Source organism: Chiloscyllium punctatum, chromosome 48, assembly GCF_047496795.1.
Source record: "Chiloscyllium punctatum isolate Juve2018m chromosome 48, sChiPun1.3, whole genome shotgun sequence".
Classification (NCBI taxonomy): domain Eukaryota; kingdom Metazoa; phylum Chordata; class Chondrichthyes; order Orectolobiformes; family Hemiscylliidae; genus Chiloscyllium; species Chiloscyllium punctatum.
The window spans coordinates 54,434,702-54,459,948 of record NC_092786.1 but is presented as its reverse complement, the minus strand read 5'-3'; the positions used below and the strand labels follow the sequence as shown (position 1 = coordinate 54,459,948).

General features: G+C 37.1%; 1 protein-coding gene across 3 annotated transcripts in view; it reads left to right on the top strand.

Moving 5' to 3' along the window:
- The window catches only part of map2k5 (mitogen-activated protein kinase kinase 5), a 385,015-nt gene that overhangs the window by 322,526 nt on the left and 37,242 nt on the right, over nt 1-25,247 (top strand). For 2 of the 3 annotated variants that reach the window (XM_072565276.1, XM_072565278.1), the window contains exons 18-22: nt 3,120-3,146; nt 3,477-3,509; nt 3,966-3,983; nt 8,998-9,059; nt 13,210-13,255. In XM_072565276.1, the coding sequence (XP_072421377.1) occupies nt 3,120-3,146; nt 3,477-3,509; nt 3,966-3,983; nt 8,998-9,059; nt 13,210-13,255 (186 nt within the window). The remainder of the gene's footprint in view (nt 1-3,119; nt 3,147-3,476; nt 3,510-3,965; nt 3,984-8,997; nt 9,060-13,209; nt 13,256-25,247) is intronic. The other variant, XM_072565277.1, reaches the window with a different exon arrangement.

Here is a 25,247-nt window from a genome sequence, read left to right as displayed (position 1 = left end):
ACAAATAGAATAGAAAGAGTAAGGAAATGTGTGTGAAGTTTTATAGATACCACTTTAAAAACATCTTTATAAACTAAACTGACAAGTTCTACAATTGGAGTCTCTGCTTTGGGGAATTACATATGATAAAGCCATTGGACCACAACATGTCCGTAATGTTCTTTATATAGAATGTCAGTCTGAATCATCTAAACGTCTAGAAATGTTTGGGTAGAATGCAAGCAATTAATAGAATATACATAAAATAGAAGCAAAGAAAACAAGACGTTGCACATTGCTTGGGGTGTGGGGCACAAAGCCCTATTGAGCAGGCTGATTGCATTCTTCTAAAATGTTAAAGACAATTTAAAACATAACTCAATCTTAAAGGCAGTTCATCTAAAGTAGAACTGATAGCTAATATTTCTGACTGTCAGGTCTCTCCAGTACTTATAAGGTGGTTAAGGGTTGTGGGGGAGGAGAAAGAGAAAGCAAGGCTATGAGGTTGTATTTAATTGATAGAATGAATCAATTATATTTACAGTACATTGTCAGATTCAAGTGAAACATTGACCTATGCATTGTGTTACTGCATAATGTAACGGAAAGTAATTATATTACGTTAAAGTTGCAATTTCTTACCTTTTTAAATTAAAGCTGTGAGCACTGAGTTTGAAAAATAGGGAGGGGGTTGGGTGATAGATCAGTCAGGAAATTTCTTTAATGTATTTTCATATAGAAGGGTGATATCACTGGTATGCCAGTAGATTTTAGACCTTTTTTTTTGCTGTTTGACAGAAAAGAAACTTTTGATTATGAAATCATTCAAGACTGGGAATAAAGTGATATTTGAACAGACTGATTTTAGCACATGTCTGTTTATCCTTGGGACATGAATCCTTCTGCCAAAAAGAAAAGAATCTTTGCTTGTTAGGTGTTAAAGTGCACCGGTGCAGAGGTGAGCTTTCCCACCTGAAGTAGGGAATCAAGTTCAACTATCCTAACAAACGAGAGATCTAAGGTGAGCTATCCCAGCACAGAATGAAAAGCAGGCACTTTTGGAAATATATTTTTCTGTACCAACAACTTGCTGAATTAAATTTTGTGTGGGTAAGATTTTGTACATTTGTATAAAACATGGCATGCAAGTGCATTCCTTTGAATTATGTAGATCTTTTTGGGGATATTCTATTCAGAATATATTCCAAAGTATTTATACATTTCATGTGAAATTAGTATGGACAGTTTCAAACCAGGTCATATTGAATATCGGCATACAACTTGCCTCACTCAGTAGAAAACTGTCAGAATCTGAAATTATTAGACTGCAATTCTGGCACTTTTGCCAAATTTATGTTTGCTGGAGCCTTTCAGTGTGCTGGCCTTACCAGAGAATATAGAGCTTTTAGGGGAGGGCACTTAATTAACATTAGTTTGTGCCTGTACTACTGTATCTGTATCTCCAACATCTCCTACCACCAAGATTAAAACACCAGGTTATAGTCCAACAGGTTTATTTGGAAGTTCTAGCTTTCAGAGTTGTGTGATTTTTAACTTTGTCCACCCCAGTCCAACACCAGCACCCCCACATCATGGCTACCTCCAAGATGACAGGAACACTTACTTGATGTTCCCTAAGTTCACCATATCACTCCCTCTTTGTATAGAAACCACAAAAACTATCAGTTTTAAATAGCAATTTGGGAGATCAAGGTACTTGCCAGGCTTAGACCCCCAGGAGGACTCGTCATTCATCTTTGTTAAGGTGTAGTAGCTACTATTGTAGCTTTACCATCAAAAATCTAGAATCCCTGCAGTGCGGAAACAGGCCCTTCAGCCTAACAAGTCCACACTGACCCTCCGAAGAGTAACCCACTCAGACCCATTCCCCTACTACTCTGCATTTACCCCAGACTAATGCACTAACCTGCACATCTCTGAACACAATGGGCAATTTAACAGGGCCAATTCACCTAACCTGCACATCTTTGGATTGGGGGAGGAACCAGAGCACCTGGAGGAAACCCATGAAGACATAGGGAGAATGTGCAAACTCCACACAGACAGTTGCCTGAGGCAAGAACGAACCTGAGTCTTTGGCATTGTGAGGCAACAGTGCTAACCACTAAGCCAACATGCCTCCCTCAAATACCAGTTTTTGACTGTCTTGGGCCCTGGTCAATACTTGGACTGAGATTTCATTTACCCTCCAACATGTGGGCCATGGTTCCATCCCAAAACTGAGATCTTGGATATGAAATCATAAAGGCTTCAATAAAATGATATTAAATACTGTTTCCAGGTCTTCCACTCCTGCTGTAACTCCCAAAGTAAAAATATCAAATTGATGAAAAGTAGAATGCTTTACACAACTTAGATTGCAGACATGCCATGGGGTAGTCTCGAGTCAGCTTTACCTTGCAGCCATGCTTGTTAAACTTGATCTGGGTGTGCTTGATGTTAATACTGTCTGAAATGGGAAAATATTCATGTCCCCAGTGCAAACATTCTTTTCCTTGGTAAGCAGAAAAAAAAATCAACCAAAAAAATGTAATTTTCCTTATATTCAGTGGGAACTGACATAGTTTAGATTTCAGCTAATTCATTGGGGAAGGATGTATGAGTGAAGATTCTAATTAAAAAAAAAATTGCTGCTTTGAAAATTCTCATTTCATGTCGAGAGAGACAAGATTGGTCAGATCACTTGTAAATTGTGCTTGTGTTCAGTGGGCATCAAATAACGGGCAGATTTTATATTTTGAATCATCTTTTAATTTGAAAGGCAGAGGATTTGAATGCACGGGGAACAAATGTAGCATTTAATCTTGGATTTGTACCATAGCCAGCGATTATTATTTGTATGGGATGTGTAAACAGCACTGTAACTGTATTATTTCTTTCCCCCTCACTTATATAACCTGGAGGGTACTAAAAAGTGTTCTGCAAAATTAACATTCTGCTGACTTTCGCCTATAAATGAGAAGAATAGCTATTAACATTTGTGTATTTTCATTATGTAAATGGTGTTAACACATGCCCACAAATTGCCACCAGCTATGCAATAATTTTCTCTCAGTGATCGTAATGTGTCCAAGTGAGTCATTTTGATTATGACATGCTAATTACATATTGCCTTTCAGATTCAGAAAAACCAGGGATCTTTAATGGTAAGGTTTTATGAGTTTGCAGAGGAAAAAAAATTCACTTTTTTTTCCTGCTGGCTGCCTTTTTGCATGCTTGAATGCTTTACTTTAAACTTAGCAAATTGCATTTTTGTTACAACAAGCACTAAAGTGCCTGTAGTAGATTAGGTATCATTAGAAATAATAGAACATCTAGGGTGTCAATGTTTTTATAAGACTTCCGCGCTGTTGATTAATCTTGCAACATTTTACTGCATTAATGATTTTCTCAGTCTACTGTAAAAGACTGCATATAAGCTAATACTTCTCTCTGTTCCACCGCACCCCCGTCCCCCACCTCACTTGCCATTGCAGCCACTACAGTTATTGCAGTGCATCGTTGATGAGGTGAGTCACTGTCTTATGTGCTTTCTCTTCTAAAGTCATTCTTAATGGCCTGGAAAGTTTTATTTATACAATATACACGTTATATTTTTCTTAATGAAGCTCTTGACTCTAACAACCTCTTAAGCCCAGTCCAGCTCCTTAGACCATCAAACCTAGCCATGCCAGACCTATATCAAGCTCAAATATGACCTTATCCATGCATGCCATTCAGGCACCGTAGAGGAACTAGGTAGAGCCATGGCTCAAATTGCTGAATAATTACCTTTAGACTAACCTGAGCAGGAGCCTTCCCAAGAGGCCTAGCTCATTTAATGGCTCTAAAACTCAATCTAGAGGATGTCAGTGGTCATGCTTGATTATTTGCTGTGGTATTTTATGAAAGCAATAAAAAGCTTGAGACTAAGAGAAAAATAGAGGAACATTGACTAATTTAGATGTTTTTTTTCTCTGTATCAGATCCGTTTGGTTTGCAAGGTATTGTGACTGTTTCATGCTGCCTTGCCTTAGTTATTTCAGCACTATGAAGGAGTACTGCTGTGCTCCTTCAGCTTATAATTGACAAGAGACCAAAGATAGCCCCTAAATGGTGACAGAGCTTCACTGTTCTCAAATTGACATTTTGTGTTAAGAAATAGCTTATATTAATGAATATCTTGGTTTTTTTTGCCCTGTAGTCTTGAGCTTATTCACAAATTTGGTAAAATAATATTTTCCTGCGTGGCCCCATCTCCCTCATCCTTTGCTGGTTTATGACCACTGAGGCCCTCTTTTCTTGATTGTTTGATTATTTTTATCCAGATTTTTTACAAACTGCAACTGTGCTCACCCTGAGGCAAAAGAATATTGATTACGCTGTAAAATAACAAAATTTGCACACAAGCTATAACAGATCATCAGGGAGAATTTTTAACCGCCCCTCCCCCTGTTTTTTTCTCTGGCAGTCTCTCTCAATACACATATTAAGTGTGTTTGCTGCCTCTGTGTCTTTTTCTTTATGCCTGAGCACTTTGCTGACATGTGCTAATAACCAAATGCCAAGAGAGAGTCCAGTTGGTGTTACCACACACTAAACATACTGAACTTGTCCTTTAGCTCATAGATTGCAGGTAATTAATAATTAAACTGTTTCAGTTGTAATGGGTTGACCTCCATGAACTGTTCATTACTCACATGGCAAAGGCATCACTCAAAGTATTTTTTCATTGCCCTTCGCTGTGCTCGAGCTGAATATGTGGAATTCAGTGGGCCACCTAAATTTCAGCTGACCAAGTGCTTACTTAAACTGCCTCAAATTAAACCTTTTTTACAATGTGAATATTGTTCTTTGCAAAAGAGTGAAGAATGTTTGCATCCTGTATGTACCATTTAGTTTAGAAAATGGAAAATACACCAAGGCTATTAATTGTGTGACAATTCATATCTATGGTCTCATTCAAGTGTGGCTTTTTGGCACAAGGCTCACATGTGCTTAGCCACGCTTGAAGATAAACTATTTTCCCTAACAGCTAACCTAATTATTCCTTAACCCGCTATTTTTTAAGTGCTAGGTCTATTGACCCCTGGTCTCTCCTTTCTGAATTACCCCTCAATAAAGGATATAATTTCAATTTTTTTTAAATCCCCAGCATGTTATGAGTAAATAAGAGTTATTAATTGAAAGTCCTCACATGAAGTTATTAAAATGGAGAAAATAAGATTGCAGTTTTTTAAAATCTAAAATACAGCAAAATAGCAATACATATGAGATCTTTTATAAATATTTATAAATATTCACAGGCCTTGAATTAGCACCATGGAAAGCTTAGAGTACAGTTAACAAGTCTGCAAATCCTTTCTTTGTTCTTTTATAAGCAGCACTTGCCAATTTAAAATAAGTAGCAGAGAAATAAATTTTAGATAACTGGATCAAGTATTTGTACACATTTTCTTGTGTTGCAATAATTTTTTTCTCTTCCATCTTGAAATTGAACTAATAAAGAATAAATGTCAGAATGGCTCAGTTGGTCTGAATTGGAAGGTCATGGGTTCAAGAATGGTGACATTCTACTGCATTTCAAAAGTATAGCCCTTCAGACAACACATTAAACTCGGGCCTGATCTGCCTTTTGCTGTGACTCAGAAGATCAGGAGTTTACGTAAGGTCCTGGCTAACTAACTTAATTTAACTATCAAAAACACAATCATAGAATACTACAGTGCAGAAAGAGACTATTCAGCCCAGTGAGTCTGCACCAACTCTCCAAAGTGCATCCCACCCAGCCCCAACTCCCCTCATCCCAGTCTTTGTAAAGTCAGCAAATTGAAAGAGTTCTTCCTGTGTATTTCTTCCAAACCTGTCATAACTTTGTACACATGTACTTAATCTCTCTTCATTTTATTTTTCTGTAAGGGGAACAGTATTTCAGTATTTTCAAACCAAACTAGAAGCTAAAATCTCCATTCCCTTAGCTATTCTGGTAAATTTCATCTGCACACTTTGAAGGATCCAATACCTTTCCTGGAGTATGGTGACCAGGACTGGATGCAATACTGTAGCTGTGACCCAAAGAGAGCTTTCTAATGTTTCAATATAATTCTCTGCTTTTGTACTCATATCTTCATGTATGAAGCCCATGATCACTAGTCTCTCAATGTGTTCATCCACCTTCAAAGATCCTCCATGCAGATGCACCTCTAGATCTTCTGTTCCTGCATACTCTTTAGAATGGTGATATTAAACTTATATTTCTTCTCCCATCTCTTCTACCAAAGTGGATCACCACACATTTCTCTGTATTACATTTCACCTGCCACGCATCTGCCCAGTCTACTACCCTGTACTAGTCTGCAATATGTCTGATTTAAAAATGGTGTTTGACTTTTTTTTAAACAAATTATAATTAAATAACAAATAACTGCTGCTAAATTTTTAAAAATGTCTTAACAGTGGGGTCCATTGTCATTCATTAACTTCTCATGCTTACAATACTGAGTCATTGTCTTTTTACTAGACTTACAGACTCAGTCTACCACATGGATAAGGGAAACAGATTTTGTACTACAAACAATCAGAACAGACTCACAGGTACCATTGTTCTGGTATCTGAATTTAAACAAAGACAACATAAAATAAGTGGATTTGTTTTCTTGTTGAAAACATGTTGTTGACGTACAATCCTTTGACTCATCAGGTGGCCTTTTAGTAATCTAAACTTGTATTGTGGAAATACGTGCAATAAGCTAGTTATATTTTGCCTGAGTTAAACTGTTATCTGACTCTGAATTCTTAAATACCAGTAGGAATTTATCTTCTGTTTTGGTTTTAAGTAAAAATATGTCCTTAATCAAGTTTTCCTATTTCTGTCCTCTTCTAATAGATTTTTGTTTGAGGCAGGAAACTTCAAAATTGGAACTGATCTTTGTTTGAATGAACAAATAACTAAACGAATGCTTGGTTCAATATTTCACCAATGTAATTATTGTCATATAATAATAAAGTCTTGACCCACTCACCTAAAATAATATGGCCAGAAGTGCATCTGTTAAAGCATCTGTGTACTACATAGGTCAAAATGTAGGGAATAAATTTTGTGATCGGTCATTTTCATTTTCTTTTAACTTACAAATGCCAACATAGCTGGCATCTGCTTTGATATGGCTGCCAAGGATCATTGCTGCTTGATTACAGTTGTGCAGGGAAAATATTAAATATCTCACCAACAAAGAAAATCAATAAATATGTTGGTACATTATGGATATATCTGTAGAAGTAGAAATCTGTCAGTGATATGACATCAGCCATGCTGTTGGAGGTGTCCCAGCCTGTTCTCACTGCCCACCGTTACATTCCGGTGTAATGTTGGACGTAAAAGATTTTGAATCGTAATGCTCACTGTCAAATGGCATTTTTCACTGGCTCTTCCTACCTCTGTGTCCCTTAACTTACTTTCCTGACTTGATTGTATTCTTCAAGCAGCCTCCTGTTGTATAAATGGGAGACAAAGCTCAGATGAGAGATCTACTTAATTTTCTCCCTTGTAATTACTGATCTCATTTTTCTGATAATTTGAAGTTGTAATTGGCTACGGCAATTACATGTATATTTACTAATCACATTTGAAGCTCTGATTGTATCTATTTGCTACCATTGATAATGAAGCTTACAAATTGCAGAGGTGCTTTTCATGTGTTTTCATCACATCAAAGATTTTTCAACACCACCCCCTTCTTCCATACCAATTCTCCACCCCCCCCCACCCCCAATCTGGAAAAAGCAAGCACTCATATATACAGACACACCTTTCTCTTTCTCTTTTTGCCATAATAAATGCACGCATGCACTTGACACAGTTATATAGTAGAGAAATTGTTTGGCTCCTACTAAACGCTACACACATTGAGTTTTGCCTGAAGCATTGAAAGGTTGTATGTAATGATATATTGCTCATCCAAATGGCTGAAGCAGTCCAAAGCACTGTGAGATTAAAATAAGTCATCTCTTTGTTAATTTAAATAGGTGCATGTATCATACTTTGCAGGGTAGTTTTAACAGGGATGTCACAGAAACTGCAGCCAAAAGGTATTTTTAATGGAAAAATGAGAACAGATGAAAATGCAGTCACTTCCAGCTGCCTTTTATATTCTGCTGTTCTTCAGCAATTGCAAATTTGATGAGGCAGCCATTAAACTCCCGCAGATCTTAATTTTAAGAAATTTCTGTGCATAATTCTGTAAGATTTGAATCTTTTTTTGTTGGAATAGCAAAGAAATTGCATCCGAGGGTTTTTGTTATGCACTGTGTGGTACAATCATCTTGCAGCCTTTAAATTGGCTGCTATTATAACTATTTGCTTATAATTGTAATGGTAAATCTTTATGTAGTTTTTCCTGGAATTTATGCAGTTAGTAAACCAATTGTATGATAGCAGGTTGATTATTTTTGGAATATGTCTCTAATATGTTTTCTGATTGTCTGTTAAAATTAATATATAGTTTAGTTCTAGTGAACTGTTAAAGTTTAATGTTATATAGAAGTAAGTTTTAAAACAATGTTTTAAGGGAACATTTTTGAAATTTGAGATATATCTGCCCATCAAATGTATTTTAATATTTTATGAAGTCAGTTCCACATGTAAAAAATTAAAGAAAATGCTTGTAGGTTTTAATAGTTAAATAATCCAACCACGTGCACAAAGTAGTACAGTATTTACATTAAAGTCTGAGAATTACCCATTAAAATAGAATTAATCATCCTGTATTAACTGAATAGATGACTAAATTCCAGTTAAGTTAGAAACTCAATCTATAACTTTCTCTAAAATGTTCAAGTTTAGTGTTAGAGACTGCATAGAGTTTCTCAACTTGTCAGTAAAATTGATTCATTGAAATAACCGTTTTGTTTTTGTTTTTCTCCTTTACTTATTCTCTCTATTTCTCCTTTCTCTCTTCCATTTTCTCTCTCTCTCTCTCTCTCTCTCTCCCTCATACACTTTGTCTTACTGCTTCCCAGGATCCACCAGTCCTTCCGGTTGGAGAGTTTTCTGAGCCATTTGTACATTTCATCACTCAGTGGTAAGCTCCGTTTGCAAATATGCCATCTCCTCAGTGTAAATGATACATTCCATTAGCTCTCAGACTCCAGGAGACCTTATGGCTCTTCTACATCTTTCCATAGGCAGGGAGGGTCTGTGTGCCGTGAACAGATGGATAGCAAAGAAAGAAAAGAATACTGTTACTTAATTTCTGTGAATGTTACTTACATGGAAGGTCATACAACACCGTAACATGGAGCAGCTTTTGAAATTATCAGATGTCACATAAAAGTTTTAAAAAGGAGAAGGCGGGGTAACTGGTGTGAAATGTTCACAGATGTCAAGCTGAAACCTAAATGATAGTGGGTAATAGCTTTGTTTTCCCTGGAGAAGCAGCTACTTTGGAATCATAGATTAGGACCGTTACCAAACAAGTCTTTAGACAGCTTGAATTGCTTGCTAATGGGTGCATTATTCCAGAGGTGCATATGTTTGTTTATGGAGACAGCAAATTGTCCTCTGCGATAGTTAATGGTTTATAACTATGCTTCTTGTTTAGTACTCGAGTCTGTTAATTTTTTGAGTGTCATCTGATATTAGCATAAGATGTTATGGGAATACATTTCCTTAAATGACAGTTGCACTTCATAGAAAACAACTTGTGTATTATAAAAACATTAAAAGATGTTTTGATGCAAAAAGAAATAAACTTTTTATTGAATTTTTTTTAAAGAGTGTACAGTTTTGCTGAAGGGTTTTGTTTGTAATTTATTTTTTTAATCGTTCACAGCTATTTTCTGCTAAGTGACTGAAACATTATCCCTTCCCCATCTCTTTTTAAAAAAAATTAAACAAATACAGTATTGGAAAACCAAACCAGATAGTCTGTTCTTTTACATGTCCCAGCCCACTCGTAAAGTGCAAGTACATGAAATAAATGTAATTAAAGCAGATGGTAGTAATAGTGATATCACAGCTGTCATCGTTTGTATGTGTCTGTCTCCCAAAAAAGTATAATTTAAGGAAATGTTTTTATAAAAATTATTATTAATGTAGTTTTTAAAAGAAGTTTTGACTGTACAATGGTTATAAAAATGCTGGTGTTTTGCAGTATCGATATTGGAAGAGTTTAGGAGTAAACTTGTGGGAAATTTAAGATTGGAATGATGGAATTGCATTTTGTAATTCTCTTAGGATTGGTATTGTATTTTTCCATTTTGTCCAGAAATCACGCAGCACAGTTTTGAAAGTGCAATTTACTTCATTTTGCATTCTAAACAGAAGCAAGGTTAGCATGTGCTAGTTTTGTTTCAGTCCTGTAATGATATTTCAGTTGTATTTTTGTAGAACACTTAACATTCTTTTTGAAGTTTTCTCTCAATGACTGCAGGAGAACTATTGCATTACAAGTGCTACCAAGCCATACAGATTTAAGGTCTGAGGTTTGATAGTTCTGTGGTGTTTTCTGGAGGAACAACAAATAAAGTCTACTCACAGAGTGCTTCAGAGAACATCTCTATGAAGCCCTCACCAACTAACCCCACGCCCAGTGGTCGAACACTTCAACTTCCCCTCGCACTCCACCAAGGAAATGCAGGTCCTGGGCCTCCTCCATCGACATGACTGAATCACCTGACGCCTGGAGGAAGAATGCCTCATCTTCTGCCATGGGACCCTCCAACCCCATGGCTTCAATGTAGATTTCACCAGTTTCCTCATTTCCCTTGTCCCACTTTCCCAGTTCCAACCTTCCAACTCAGCACTACCCTCATGACCTACCTGTCCATCTTCCATCCCACCTATCCGCTCCACCCTCCCCTCTGACCTATCACCATTGTCCCCACCTCCATCCACCTATCGCACTCTCAGCTACCCTCCCCCCAGGCCCACCCCTCTTCCATTTATCTCTCCACCCCAGGCTCCCAGCCTCATCCCTGACGAAAGACTTTTGTCTGAAACATTGATTTTCCTACTCCTCAGATCTGCCTGACCTGCTGTGCTTTTCCAGCACCACACTCTCGACTCTAATCTCTACCATCTGCAGACGTTACTTTCGCCTAATGAAGGCACAACAGTCCATTCATTTATTCCCAAGCTGTGAGAGTGATTTTTAATTGCCCATTAATGCTGTACAGTTATTTCCAATGTGTAAAATATGAATATAAACATCTGATAAGGATAAAATTGGGTTTGTCTCCGTGTGGTCAATTAGCCTGTCCACACTTGCTGGCCAGGCTTGCATATGATGTTTAGGTACTCAGTGCACTTCAAGGGAGCAGTTGGTATCTATGGAACTATAGCCCAACTTAGAAACATTGAGGAAGAAAAATGGACACTGCTTACTAGTACAATCTTCTAACTATGGTTTTAGTCTGTGGGGATGGCAATAAATGGTGACTGAACCTGTCCCCTTAATATTGTGAAGAAAAATCTCAGTCTGGATTTTTTTTTTTCTTGAGTGATAGTGCATTGTGCTGCAGGGGGTAAGATCTTGTAGGTACATGTGATTTATCTCATGGCAAATACGAGGCTGGGAGAGGGTTAGCACTAAACCTGCAAGATGGATGATTGTCATTTGGAACCTCTTCATGGCCAGTTCAAGAGAAGCACTAACACTACAGAAGTTAGTCCACCTCCATGAATGCGTTGATGAGAGAGTGCATAGAGCTTCCGGTGAATATGTTTTTGCCTTATAAACAGAATGACCTGAATTTGCCATCCAAGTGGCTAAAAAGGCTGACAGGTTTGTTACTGTTAAGGGGTTCAACAGCAACCTCACTTGTGAAGTCTGGAAGTACAGTGTGTCTGGTTGTGTTGGGGCCCACAATAATGGTCACTGTTTCTATTCTTCAAGAAGCAAGGACTATTAATGAGAAAACTTCACCTATTTGCATAAATTTGTACAAGATGTTAATCATATACGAAAATTAAGCACAGAACATGTAATTGTTCTAATCATAACAATAATTGCAAATAAAAATGTTTTGTTGAACTCCCTCAGCACTTCCCTACGGCCCTATGTTGTCATGATGACGGGCCAATGCCCAAAATGTTGACTCTCAGGCTCTTTGGATGCTGCCTAACCAGCTACACTTTTGCAGCACCACACTCTCAACTCTGCTCTCCAGCATCTACAGTCCTCACTTTCCCCTATCCTGTCAGCCCTCTGTCTTCTAACTCTGGCTCCCCTGCTCTGAGGCTTATCACTGACAGGAATGTAAGCAATAACCTCCTTGGTCATGCCAGAATGACCATAAACAAAATGGTCCTTTCACAAAAATAACAGGCCTAGGAGTTCTGCACTGTCTAATCTGCAGGGTGCTAACTTAAAAAGGGGAAGGAGTCAAGGATTTTGTGTTTGGCATTTGTTGTCATTTGTTGATTATGAGTATAGAAGCCTGCACAGATTTATATGTGAATGTTCAGTTAAGTAATTGGTAAGGTCATGGAATCCTGAAAGAGAAACAGCTGGGCTTTAAAGTGTTATTAGTTGATCGGGGTGAAGAAAGAAGATTTCAGGGTGTTGTTAAAAGAACAACTCTGTCTTACTACTATTGAAGGCCATAGGAGACTGAGAAAGAAGATTGCAGGTGATTTGCCAGGGACAATTATTAGAGACGTCTACCGAATGTGATTAATGGAACTGTCTGGGATTGAGGGAAGATGATGATCGTAGGAACCTGTAGAATTTAAGAGGTGTTTGAGCTGACACTGGCGCTGCTACATGGACACCTATTTATGGAGGTTAGCAGTTGGGTTGGAGATCATAGGATCTTTTTCTTTAGCTATGGCTTTGCTAGAAGAAATCGGTGCTGGTGCTGGCTGCATCAGGCACAAGTCCAAGTTATGATGGACACTGGGGCTGAGGAGGATAGAAGTGAATGTTAGGCCCCATATTTAAATTTGTTAATGGCTAATACTCACTTCTGGGATGGCTAAAGGACAACTTCTGCTAAAATGGCATCCAACATAACCCACTAGAACTGTGCGTGTACAATACAGGTGCTATTCTGGAGAGATAATTGCTCCACATACCAAGCGTTGAGAAGCCAAATTTCTGAAAAGTCAAGATCACTGAAAATTGACATGGGTCCAAAATCTGTGTTGATCAGTTATTTTTCTGTTAAACTGTGATCATACGTCAAAGGTTATAAAGATTATGAAATAATTATAATGTTTGCTTATTACAGTATGAGAAAGTTGCCAACAGAAAGACCTGCACCTGAAGACCTCATGGTAAGCCATCATTTTTGAAATTATTTAATTTTCAGGCAACATCTCTGACTAATGAAACCTAAAATGACTGGGTACCAAGTTCTGTTCTCAACATATCACCATTGGGTGATTTTAAACATAAGTAAATTATTAAAATATTGATTATATAATATAGATTATTATTAACCATGTCTTTTTTATTTTACATACATTTTATTTGTAAGATCAATCAATAATGTGATTTTTTTGGTTAAGAAATCCGGTATGTTTAAATGATATGTGATTATTCAAGCAGACTGCAAGGGATAGACCAGGAAACCGCAAGTCAATTTATCTATGTAACCTTAGTGGTGGGAAAATTATTCAAAGTAATACTGAGGATGGAATTAATCTACATTTGGAGATTAATAGCCACCACAGTTTTGTTGACCGACCTGATTGAATTTTCAAAGAGTTGAATAGGTGTATGAATGAGGACAATTCGAATGCAGTCTACTTGGATTTTAGTAGGCTTTTGACACGATCCTGTATAGGAACCTAATAGCCCGTGGGATCCAAGGTAATTTGCCTAACTGGAACCAGAACTGGCTGAGTGGCAGGGAGCAGAAGGTGATAGTTGAGGGTGTTTTTGTGACTCGAAACCATTGTGTTTCTGCTGAATTCAGTGTTGGAGCCCTTGCTGTTTATGGTACATATAAACGATTCAGATTTGAATATAGGAGGGTTGATCTGGAAGGTTGCAGGTGATATGAAAATTGGTGGAGTAGTAAATAATGAGGAGGATAACTTTAGATTACATGAGGATATAGATTGGTTGCTCAGATGGGTTGATCAGCGTCACATGGAGTTCAATCCAGATGAGTGAAATGATGCCCTTGGGCAGGATGAACAAGGCAAGGGGATGCATGGTGAATAGTAGGACCCTAGGAAGCATCAAGTATGAGAGGAACTTTGGTGTGCATGTCCACCAGTTTCTTAAGGTAACAGGACAGCTAGATAAACTGCCTAAGTAGTCAGATAAGATACTTACCTTAATTAGTCAAAGCATAAAGTTTAAGAGCAGGGAGGTTAAGTTGGAACTGTATAAAAAGTTGATTAACCTGCACATAGAGTAGTGTATTGTGTACAGTACTCGAATTCAGATTATAGAAGGGATTTGATTCCATTGGAGTGCGTACAGGGCAGATTTAACAGAATGTTGCCTCGACTGGAGAGTTTTAGTTATGAAAAGGGATTGGATATACTCGGATTATTTTCCTGGACCAGAAGAGACTGATCTGATTGAGATGCATAAAATTATGAGTGTCATAGACAGGGTAGTGGAGAGATCAGTGACCAGGGGGCATAGATTTAAGCTAAGGGGCAGGAGATTTAGTGGAGTGTGAGGAAAAAAGTTTTCAACCACTGGGTGGTGGAAGTCTGGAGCTCTCTTTTGCCTGTAAGAGTGGGAGAGACAGAAACTATCATCACATTTAAGATGTATTTAGGTGTGTACTCGTGATGCCAAGGCATATAAGGCTGTGGGCCAAGTGCTGAAAAATGAGATTGGTATAATCAGATGGTTGTTTTGATCAGCACAGACTGATTGGACTGAAGGCCCTTTTTCTGTGCTGCAAATCTCTATGACTGTACACTGTTGTTTCTCACTTATCAATAGCTGCTTTGAAATCAGCGAAACCCCTTTCATTTGATACATTTTAATGGGAACCCAAAGGTAAAGGTTTTTTTCCCATCCGTCTTAGCTGAATTCCAATCCATTATCTAAAGGGCTAAATGAAAAGTTGTAAGTTATGGATAAAGTAACTGTAAAAACTCCAACCACTATCTCTGTCTAATCTACTGAGTAGTTCTGTCAGAATTTATTGAGAGAGAAATAGAATTAATGTAACAAGTCAAACATTACTCTTCTTATTCCACCAAGCATTCAATTTGTTTAGTGCTATTGGCTGTTGTATTTACCTACACAATAAAACTCAAATGTATTTCAAAATTAATCTATTAGTCGATTTTTATAGAAATGTTATTTTTGCAAGAGTAAAGTCTCCATCAGTTTAAAACATTTTTTTAGTGGGGAATTGCCCAATGTTCTTCTGAAAGTGTTATTTACGAGTTGCAAATTATGTTTAGACTTCTCTGCCCACATACATTCAAGTAGGAACAGGTTAGTCAGATGTTTAAGGGAATGTTACATTGCACGTGGGACACACCAATTAGTCTAGTCATTAGACTTGCCTTTTTACAGCAAATAATTAGTACAGTTGTACTGTTGACAGCCTGGCCTGATATATTTAATTATGTTTCCATATGCCTTTCAAGAGCTAATTTTCATTAAAATGTGTTCACTAAGAACAGTTATGATTTCTAGGAAACTGAAATGACCATTATGACCAACAAGTCTATCTCTTTCTGATAAGTAATTCTGTTCTTCCAACTTTTGGTGAAAAAGTACTCCTTACTTCCCTTACTGTGAACATCATTTCAGCCTTGCATTGCTTTGCACTTGAATCCAGACCTTGCACTCTAAGATGTTTGGTTAAAATATCACTCCATGAAGTATTTACCTCATTATCAAGGGACAACATAGGCTGGTGTATTCTGACCTCCAAGCTACTTATGAATGAGCAGATCCAATGTATGCTTAAAATTATCACCCTATCACAGAGAATTTGTGAGACATGCTTTGCATTTTGATCAAATCCCAACATGATAAAGCCACCACTGAGGTAGATTTTCTTGTGTGAAATTAATTCTAGGCCATTTAATATGAAACAGTGTTATGTTTCTGTTTTTCTTTATGGTTCATGACCACAGCATATGATGAAAATCTTGTCAGGTTAGAACTAAGGTGGAAGATGTAAACAGTGAGGTCAGTTTCATGGCTAAGGCCAAGTATTGTGTATATCGTACCATTCTTTCTTTAGTCAGGATTAAAAAGAAATCTGTGCTCAGTTCCTCTTTAGGGCTTGAATACTGTGCCAGTTTAAGAATTTTTCTTCCACTTTGTAACTAACTTGTAATTCATTTGGGTTTTATACAGCTAGTGAAGTCTTAATATCATATGATAACCTTAATGAAACTTTTTTTTTGAAATCAAGAGAATTTGCAACTTGCACATATACTTAACTTTATTACATATTCATAATCGTTTCAAGATGTTTCATATAAACACAGTAAAGAATTTTTAATCAGTTGTTAAGCAGCGTTTGTTATTAGTACCCTTCCTTTGTTGTGAGACCCTGATTATGAGGATAGGCTTTCAGTATATATTTGACCTAACATTGGGAACTTAGCAGAAGAGAGCAAAAAAATCATGTAAAACTGCCCTTAAAGAGCTGCTTTTTCCAGGTTCTGAGTATATTTAAGAGGATACAACCACTTGTGGGTAAGTGGTTACATAGGGGAAAGAAATAATAGTAACCTTTCCGAGTGATACTAATATTTTAAGGAAAACAGAAAATACAGGAAACAATCAGATCTGACAGTTCCTGTGGAGAAAGAAAAACAGAGTTAATGTTTCATGCTTATGATCTTTTATTAGAAATTTCAAAGTTTTCAGTTCATAATTTCAGATTTTCAGCATCCCAAGGTATATTGTTTTCATACAGATCGGTTAATGTACATTTCAGAGTTAATTGGATCTATCACAATAATTATGAATGCAAAATGATAACAGTGCTTAAACAATTGATTGTACAGCCAGTGCTTGATAACTGGTGGAATAAAGGGTGAGAGAATGAATTGATAGGAAGGAGTGTTGTCTCCTTCCCACTCCAAAGTGCTGGTCCTCATAAATAACATTGCAACATATCTGAAAGGTAGTAAAAGTATCAAATTTGAAAGTACAATTGACTGCCCTACTACTGGTAGTTTATGTTAGCTGCGATTTGTACTTTTCGCAGATCATACAGCTCTGCGTCTAGCTATCTGCTGTCCTCGAATTCATGTTGTTAATTCTATAGTTCACTACCAAGACATTGCTTCTCTATCTAGAATGTGGGCAAAAGGTAACAACAGATGGGTGTAGGCTGCATCTAATGCAATTCCTTCTGCATTGCTCTCTCTCTTCCTGTCGAAACTTAATCTGGCTCATCTTTTGTCTTTCCAGAATATTGTACAATATACCTTTTGAAAAGTGTGTGCCACCTGTGGTTATTGGTTTTTTTTTGTTCTATTTATGCTTGGTTTTACTTTGGGATTCCGACCAAAAACATAGACTTTGTTTAATGTAATATGCCAGTGGGAGCAACTGCAATATGAATAAGCCATCTGATATTTGTATTTTTTGAACTCAGGTCAAAAAGATCAGCTGCAACAAATCCATGTGCCTCAAGTGAAAAAAAAAGCAATATGTTTGTAATCAGAAAATTGGGTTTCAGTGTAAAATAGTTTCAGTCGTCAAAAACAAATTACAAACCATTGTCAATAAAATGATTTAAAAGGATAAGGTACAGTACTTCAATCAGCTAATAACAAAACTCCCTTCACATATAGAATGCTAAAAAAAAGCATGTCTTATCCAATGAGCAATATCTTCAGTGCCTTCTCTTCTCTTAACTTCATTCAACCATCTGTATGCTGAATTAGCATTTAAAGTTGTGTTCTGCAACATACCACCCACTGGTATAGCTAGAATATGAAATACCCTCTAATTCAAACAAGAAGAATCACTGCCTGTATCACACCAGAAAAGTAAAATGCCAAAGTTGACATTTCTGGGAACCACCATGTGGAAGATAGGAACAGGAATCAACTATTCCTGTGCATGGTGGCTCAGTGGTTAACACTGCTGCCTCACAGCAACAGGGCCCTGTGTTTGATTCCAGCCTTGGGCGTCGATGTGGAGTTCGCACATTCTCCCCATGTTTGCGTGGGTTTCCCCCTGGTGCTCCAGTTTCCTCCCACAGTCCAAAGATGTGCAGGCCAGGTGAATTGGCCCTGCTAAATTGCCCATAGTGCTAGGTGCATTAGTCAGAGGGAAATGGGTCTGGGTGGGTTACTCAGAGGGTCGGTATGGACTGGTTGGGCCAAAGGGCCTGTTTCCACACTGTAGGGAATCTAATGAATCTGATCTAATGAAATTTAGCCCTTCAAGTCTGTTTTACACTAAATCAGATCATGTTTGTTTTGTGATTTAGCTTCACATCCTAATTTTGGAATTGATCTTTCAGTTAATAATTGAATTTGAACCTAAATCCGGAAGCTTAATTCATATTGAGGTTAGTGACTACAACAGAATACATTGTCATTTCAAGGCAAAAATTGTTGGCCACTCCACCAACCTCTAACTGCAAATCTTCTTGCTACATTCTTCAGCAATTTTTTCCAAAAGAAGTATGGCTGGGTTTATTGTAAAGTTTTGCTGAACATTAGGAACTTTCAAGAAAATTTACCTTTATTTGCTATTGTCAATAGTTTTCCTTGCTGTGCAAAATTTGTATCTGCTCTGTGATATATTAGTGTCACAACTGGCTAGCTACAAAATAATGACTGAAACAGTAAGTCAGTCACTATCGCTAAAATTAAGAGGTAAATTTTCAAATAGCAATTTGAAAGTTAACTCCATTTTTCCCCTTAAAGATTCTGACTAAAATGCATTTGTATTTCTGTTTCAAATTTCCAATGTTTGCAGTTGCTTTGTGCAATAAAGGAAAAACAGCTTTTTTAACCCAATTCAGTCCAGAGGTAGCGATGTTAACCCATTGAAACTTCATAAAGTTACTGCTTGCTGTGTCAGAATTTATCTTCAATGTCAAGATAAAACAAGGAACTGCAAATGCTGGAAACCTGAAACAAAACAAATTGTTGGAGAAACTCAGCAGGACTGGCAGCATTGTGGAAAGAACAAAGTTAATACTTCAACTCAACATGATTTGGAGATGCCGGTGTTGGACTGGGGTGTACAAAGTTAAAAATCACACAACACCAGGTTATAGTCCAACAGGTTTAATTGGAAGCACACTAGCTTTTGGAGTGATGTTCCTTCATCAGGTGATAGCGTCACTCCGAAAACTAGTGTGCTTCCAATTAAACCTGTTGGACTATAACCTGGTGTTGTGTGATTTTTAACTCAACTCAACATGTTAGCCATTTTGCTGGAATTAATATTTATGGAATATGTAACCAAAATGGGAGATCTGAATTCACATTTATGCCAATAAAATGTTTAAATCTCTTCCAGTATTCTCAGCAACATCTGGGTTCAGATTTTTAAGTTATATCCTTGGTAAACCTGAATCTGACTGCACCCTATTGTATACTACCTAGAATATATATATGTAGATTATTTGACAGGTTTCATAACATGCAGTAACAAGTTCAGTCAGGATCGGTTTCTCTTTCCTTGCCTCCCACCATTGTAATTGCCCCCACCGACTCCAGCAAGTCACTAACATTTATGTACAGCAGGCATAGGACAGGAGACCAACATAAGTCTTAACAGGGGAGGAAATCTGCGTCAGGTGAAAATATCATTGGGCTCTGATACATGATTTTGTGTCTTTTTCTGCACCATTTCTTCCAGTTTTGAGTGGGATTGAGGGGAAGAATATCCATGCCATCCTTATTGCATTCAACCCTCTGGAGAATTATGTTTCTGTGCTTGCAAGGGTGGCACTGCTGCTCATGATGTCAATCATTGTATGATTATCTTTTTGAAATATGCAACTGTCATTTTTATATCATACCATTGAAAATAATTAGTGTTAAGTTCATTGTTGGCATCAGGATATTTTGAAATTTACCTTTTTTGGAGCATCTATCCCACTGATTTTTTTTAAACACCATTGCTACACTATAGAAGTGATCTGCATCATAAATATAGATAATACACAGAATTTATAGTCAGCCATTGAGGATTGTATGGGGTACTGCCAGCCAAAAGAGCAAGCCTTTATGAATCATAAAGAATTGTACAAGATTTTATCATGTTCATTTTGAAGATAAACTTGAGTAGCTGGTAAAGACCAGAGTCTGCAGGGCTTTCAGGGAGCTGCTGTCAGCTTTGAGGCAACCTTCACTGATTGTAAATGACATCCAGCAAGGGGAAGGAATGCTGCCGGAGAATAATTCCCAATAGGTCATTTATTCAGCAGTGTTTGTTGATTTGACAATGAACAAGCTGTTAAGAATATCGGTGGCATCCAGCAGAACTAGTAAATAATAATTATACTGCGCCTTCCTCACTTTATCTCCTGGTGTTATTTTTGTTACACTCATCTGTATTGCGTGAAATGTTTCTTCACTGGAACAGCTGAAGCTACTGCTGTATTTTCACATTTTTTAAAGTCACTCCTTCTAATCAAGCGGCAGGCAGCCATTATAATTCAAATACAAGTAGTTCTGACCATTTTAAGTGGCAACATTCTGTGAGTTTGTTAATTACATTTCTGCAGTGGAGCCTTTTTTCAACAAAGACACAGCCTTTACTAGGGAGAGCTGGAGCACAAATACAAATCAAAGTGTATTGTAATTTCATTTACTCAGCAGATTAATTTTATGGGTCCAGTTTAAATAACAGTAAAGCAAGTGCTGGAAAAATTGTGGTTTTGTGGGATGGTGCCTCAGTTCTGTGAGTAGTGCTAATGCCCAACAACTAACAATCACAACTCAAAAACCAATGCCATGTGCCTTTTGATACAAAACTAGAGTTTTTATATATATAAAATAATAAAAAGAAACTCGGAATGCCGAAGATTTGAAATAAAAACAGAAACTGTTGTTTGCGCACAAGAGACAGTAAGTATTTGAAAAATAATGGCATTTTGGGTGTGAGCCATTCATATTTGGACAGTGAACTGGTGAATAGCCCACACCTTAACTAAAGCTGTGCTCACTTCAAGAAAATAAAGGATAAAATTGGGAAGTGGGGTAGTATTGCTAACTTCTTAAAGTTTAAGTATTCAATTTCTTTAGAATGCCAAGGTCCTGTCTCTGTTATGAATGTATGAATTTTCTTTGTTCTTAGAATGTGAGTAATCTTGTGACTAAATGTCCAAAGGTGGTGGTTTGCTGCCTTAAATGTAAGCTGTTATTTGATCAAAGGGGGCTGTGGCCTATTGATATTATCACTAGACTTTTAATCCAAAGATCTAAGTAATTAGACACATTTAAATGACTCTTGGATCGGCACATGAATAACAGTAAAATGTTGGGTATATAGGTAGTTAGAGAAGAATAAAAGGTCGGCACAGCATCGAGGACCGAAGGGCCTATACGATGCTGTACTGTTCTGTATTCTGTGTTTGATTCCTGCCATGGCACATGGTGGAATTTGAATACAATTTTTAAAAATCAAAAATTTAATGATGACAATGAAAGCTTTGTGGATTACCAACATCTATGAAAAATTAGAGATTATGAGGATCATGTGATTGAATATTAAATTTCAACATTGTTCAAGTAGGATTTAATATTAGTGAACCCCTGAGCTATACAAGAGCTGGGGCAAATGATGAATGAACAATAGCTTTCCCAGTGGTACAGTATTTATAAAGAAGAGAAGGTTTCAAATAGTTTGCATTGAGTTACCCACTGTCAGCTCAGTTGATTGCGGGGATATATGATTGGTCTTAGTGCCTTTCAAGTGGGCAGGCATTCAGAAAGCATTCATGCCCTGATTGATATCTAATAATCTCTACTGGTATAAGTTGCACTATGGTGAGGGCAGTATCTGGCTCAACTGTGATGCTGTCTGCAATGAATTATCCTTCCCATATTTTCTGGGCTCAGAAGTGAAAGGTAGTCACTCAAAGTACTAGGGATAGCTTGCTAAGAGCTATCAAGAGTCAACATTCTCAGGAAAGGTGGAGAGCAAATTTAAGGAATAAAAGTACAAAATATTGCACTTGAAGATAGTCACTTTGCTTCTTGGACATGTGCCTTCAGCAAGCTGAGGATGGCATCTTCTCACTACACTACTGGCTGTTGTGATCTTTTAATTGTTGCTGTGTTGCTGCCATGCAATTTTCCAGCAGACAATTTTGAACAGTAATTCACTTCTCATTAAATAGAATGGGAAGCAGTAATTTACTTAGCAGTCAAATGAGCTGTCTTCTAAACAGCAAAAATAGATTTCATGCTATCTCTGCTATTGAAATCAAAAACAGACTTCGAAAAAATATGTTCTGCTTCACCAACTCCAGTTTTTCTTCTTTGAAGTTGGTTACGTGTGTTCAGTTAAAACTTCAAAATTCCTGGTAACATTCCGTTACCTTACCCCTTTCTCATGATTTCTCTGACTGTTTAACTGTAACGGTGTAAGATAGTCTAAACTTGCCAGGCTGATTTCTATCTTGGGTAGAATGTTTAGGATGTGTGGCTGGCCAGCATGCTGTTTCCTAGCTCCATCCTATCCTGACTGCTGAAACTTCTTTACATTTTAATTTTTTAAAAATTAGAGAGAAGCTGCATTGATCTTGGTATACATCTTGCATACAAGAGCTCGTGACTATTATTTCTGAGTTTTAGGGATTCCTTTTAGCCAGCCAATGTCAAGAGTAAACGTGCAATGAGATATCGCAGAAAAATGACTGATTCTAACATAGTACAGATTCTGACCTCATTTAAGCTTGACAATAGGATCATGAGGCTGTATAGAGAAAACCGGCCTCAGTTATGTGAACTACTTTGTTACGTGGACTAAAATCTGATACCTCAGCACAGATTGGGACTTGTCATTAGGATTATCCTGTGTTTTAAAGATCATCATGATACTATGGCTACCTGTTCCTTTATTAAATAACACTGTTTAAGATTTAGAAAATCAAACTGACTGCCGGTAATATTGAAACTTCTTTTTATTTACCATTTCAAATTATGTTCATATTTGTAAGCATTACTTCACCACTGTCTGAAGAAAAACTTAGCTCAGCTATCTATACCACATGCAATCACTTCATATAAAAAAGTTCAGGCTAGCTCTGAACCCATTGCATCAACCACTCTGTGTTAATTGTATTTTCCAGAAGCTCACAAAAGCTGACTACCATTTAATGGAATCTATGCATAGCACAGAATTAGGTCACAAAGAAAGTCTGCATCCTCTGTTTCGATCAATGTGTCGACTAATACATTATCAGAGACACTTGATTGTCTCGTGTTGATTCAATTTCTATTCTTTTGGGTGCAGTTGTGCTGTAACAAATTACGCACTGAACCCATATTAAAAATAATCTATATGCAAGTGTATGTGAGAATCCACAGCTGGAAATTTTATGTGAGTAGATTTATTAATAATGCATGTTAATTTGCTTATTTGAAATAAATATCAAACTAAAATGTAAACGTGTACATTTTAATGATAAATCTTAAATTTAACTTTGTACATGTGAAAAATGTGATCTAATAAATCTGAACATCTCCATCCCTTCCTCACGCAAACACTGCTATAGCCTAAATCTTTGTCATTATTGTTTCTTACCTTTTCTTCTCTTTCTGTTCTAGCGTACCCCTCCCTTTCCATTCTCACCTAAGATTGCTCACCTGTGTCCTTTCTGATTTATTCCAGGAGTGAGACAATGACAAAATGATAATATCACTCAACCAGTAATCCAGAACTCCAAGTTAACATTCTGGGGACATGAGGTTAATTCCACCACTGCAGATAGTGACATTTGAATTGAGTAAAAATCTGAAGTAAAAAGCTTGCCTAATGTTGGCCATGTAACCGTTGTCGCTCATAAACCTATCCGGTTCACTAATTCCTTTACGGAAGAAAATCTGCTGCTCTTACCAGGCCTAGACTACATGTGACTCCAGAACCACTGTGGTTGACAACTAACTACTCACCAAGCAATTAGATACGGAAAATAAATGCTAGCCTAGTCATGATTCCCTTGTCCCAATAGCAATCATGTAACTCAGTTTTTAAAAATTCCATACTCATGGCTCAATTGGCTGTTCTTCATATGTGAATATTGGTAGAGTCAGATCTGGTCTGGTCCTTGCCCTAGCAAAATTTCCAGTGATCAGAGCAGAAGCACCTTCTGCTATTTGAAAATATAGTTCTACCCACTCTCTAAGTAAAGAAGTAATTGCCAATTGGAAAAGAAGGAAGAATTCAAGTACATGCACAGGAAAATTCTTTTTGATAAATTGTCTGCAGTTCAAAAAGGAAGGAAGCAGTCTTGGATCTGGTTCTGGAAAATTAAGAAGGGCAAGTGGAATATGTTATAGTAAGCCATCATCTAGCTGACAATTAACATAATTTGGTTTCAAGTAATTGCGGTAAATAAAATGTAGGTAAATGTTCTGAACTGGGGAAGAGTAAATTATAATGTTTGATTTTGCACATGCTGATAGAAAACAATGATTGTAGGATAAGGTAGTAAGCAAACATCAGAGGGAATTTATGAAGGAGAGTTCACAAACAATCTGGGCAGTTCCTTTGAAGGGAAACGGTAGAACAAGATGCTCTGAGTAGCAAATGAAAATAGAAGTTAAAAGGAAACAGGAGAAGGAGGTTTCTGATAAATGTCAGGAATAAAACTATGTTATTAACTGAAAAAAAGTGTGGAATGTACGTAGGGAATTAAAATATAAATCAAGGAGAATCAAAGATTAAGTGGGAATTTTAAATTTAACCCAGAAATATTTTGTGGATGTATAAAATATTTATGGTTTAAATGGAAAAAGTTTGATCTGTTAAGGACCTGAGAGGAATCCTCAATTCGAGGCGGAAGAAATGGGAGAAAGATTGAATAAGTACTTTGCATCTGCCTTCACAATGGAAATGATTGCTGTGAAGATTACACTATAAGATGGACAGGATGTTAAGGACAGAATAATAATTACAGACAAGATTATCTTAACTGAAAGTTGTAAAGTCACCTGGCCAAGATGAAATATATCCTATGTTGCTGAAAAAAACAGAGGTGGAAACATTGATCACAATCTTTCAATTCTCGTTGGATACAGGAGTCATACCAGAACAGACAATGTTATGTCATTATTCCAGGAAGGCAAAAGTGATAAACCACACAAATACTGGCCGGTCAGCCATACATCATTGGAGAGG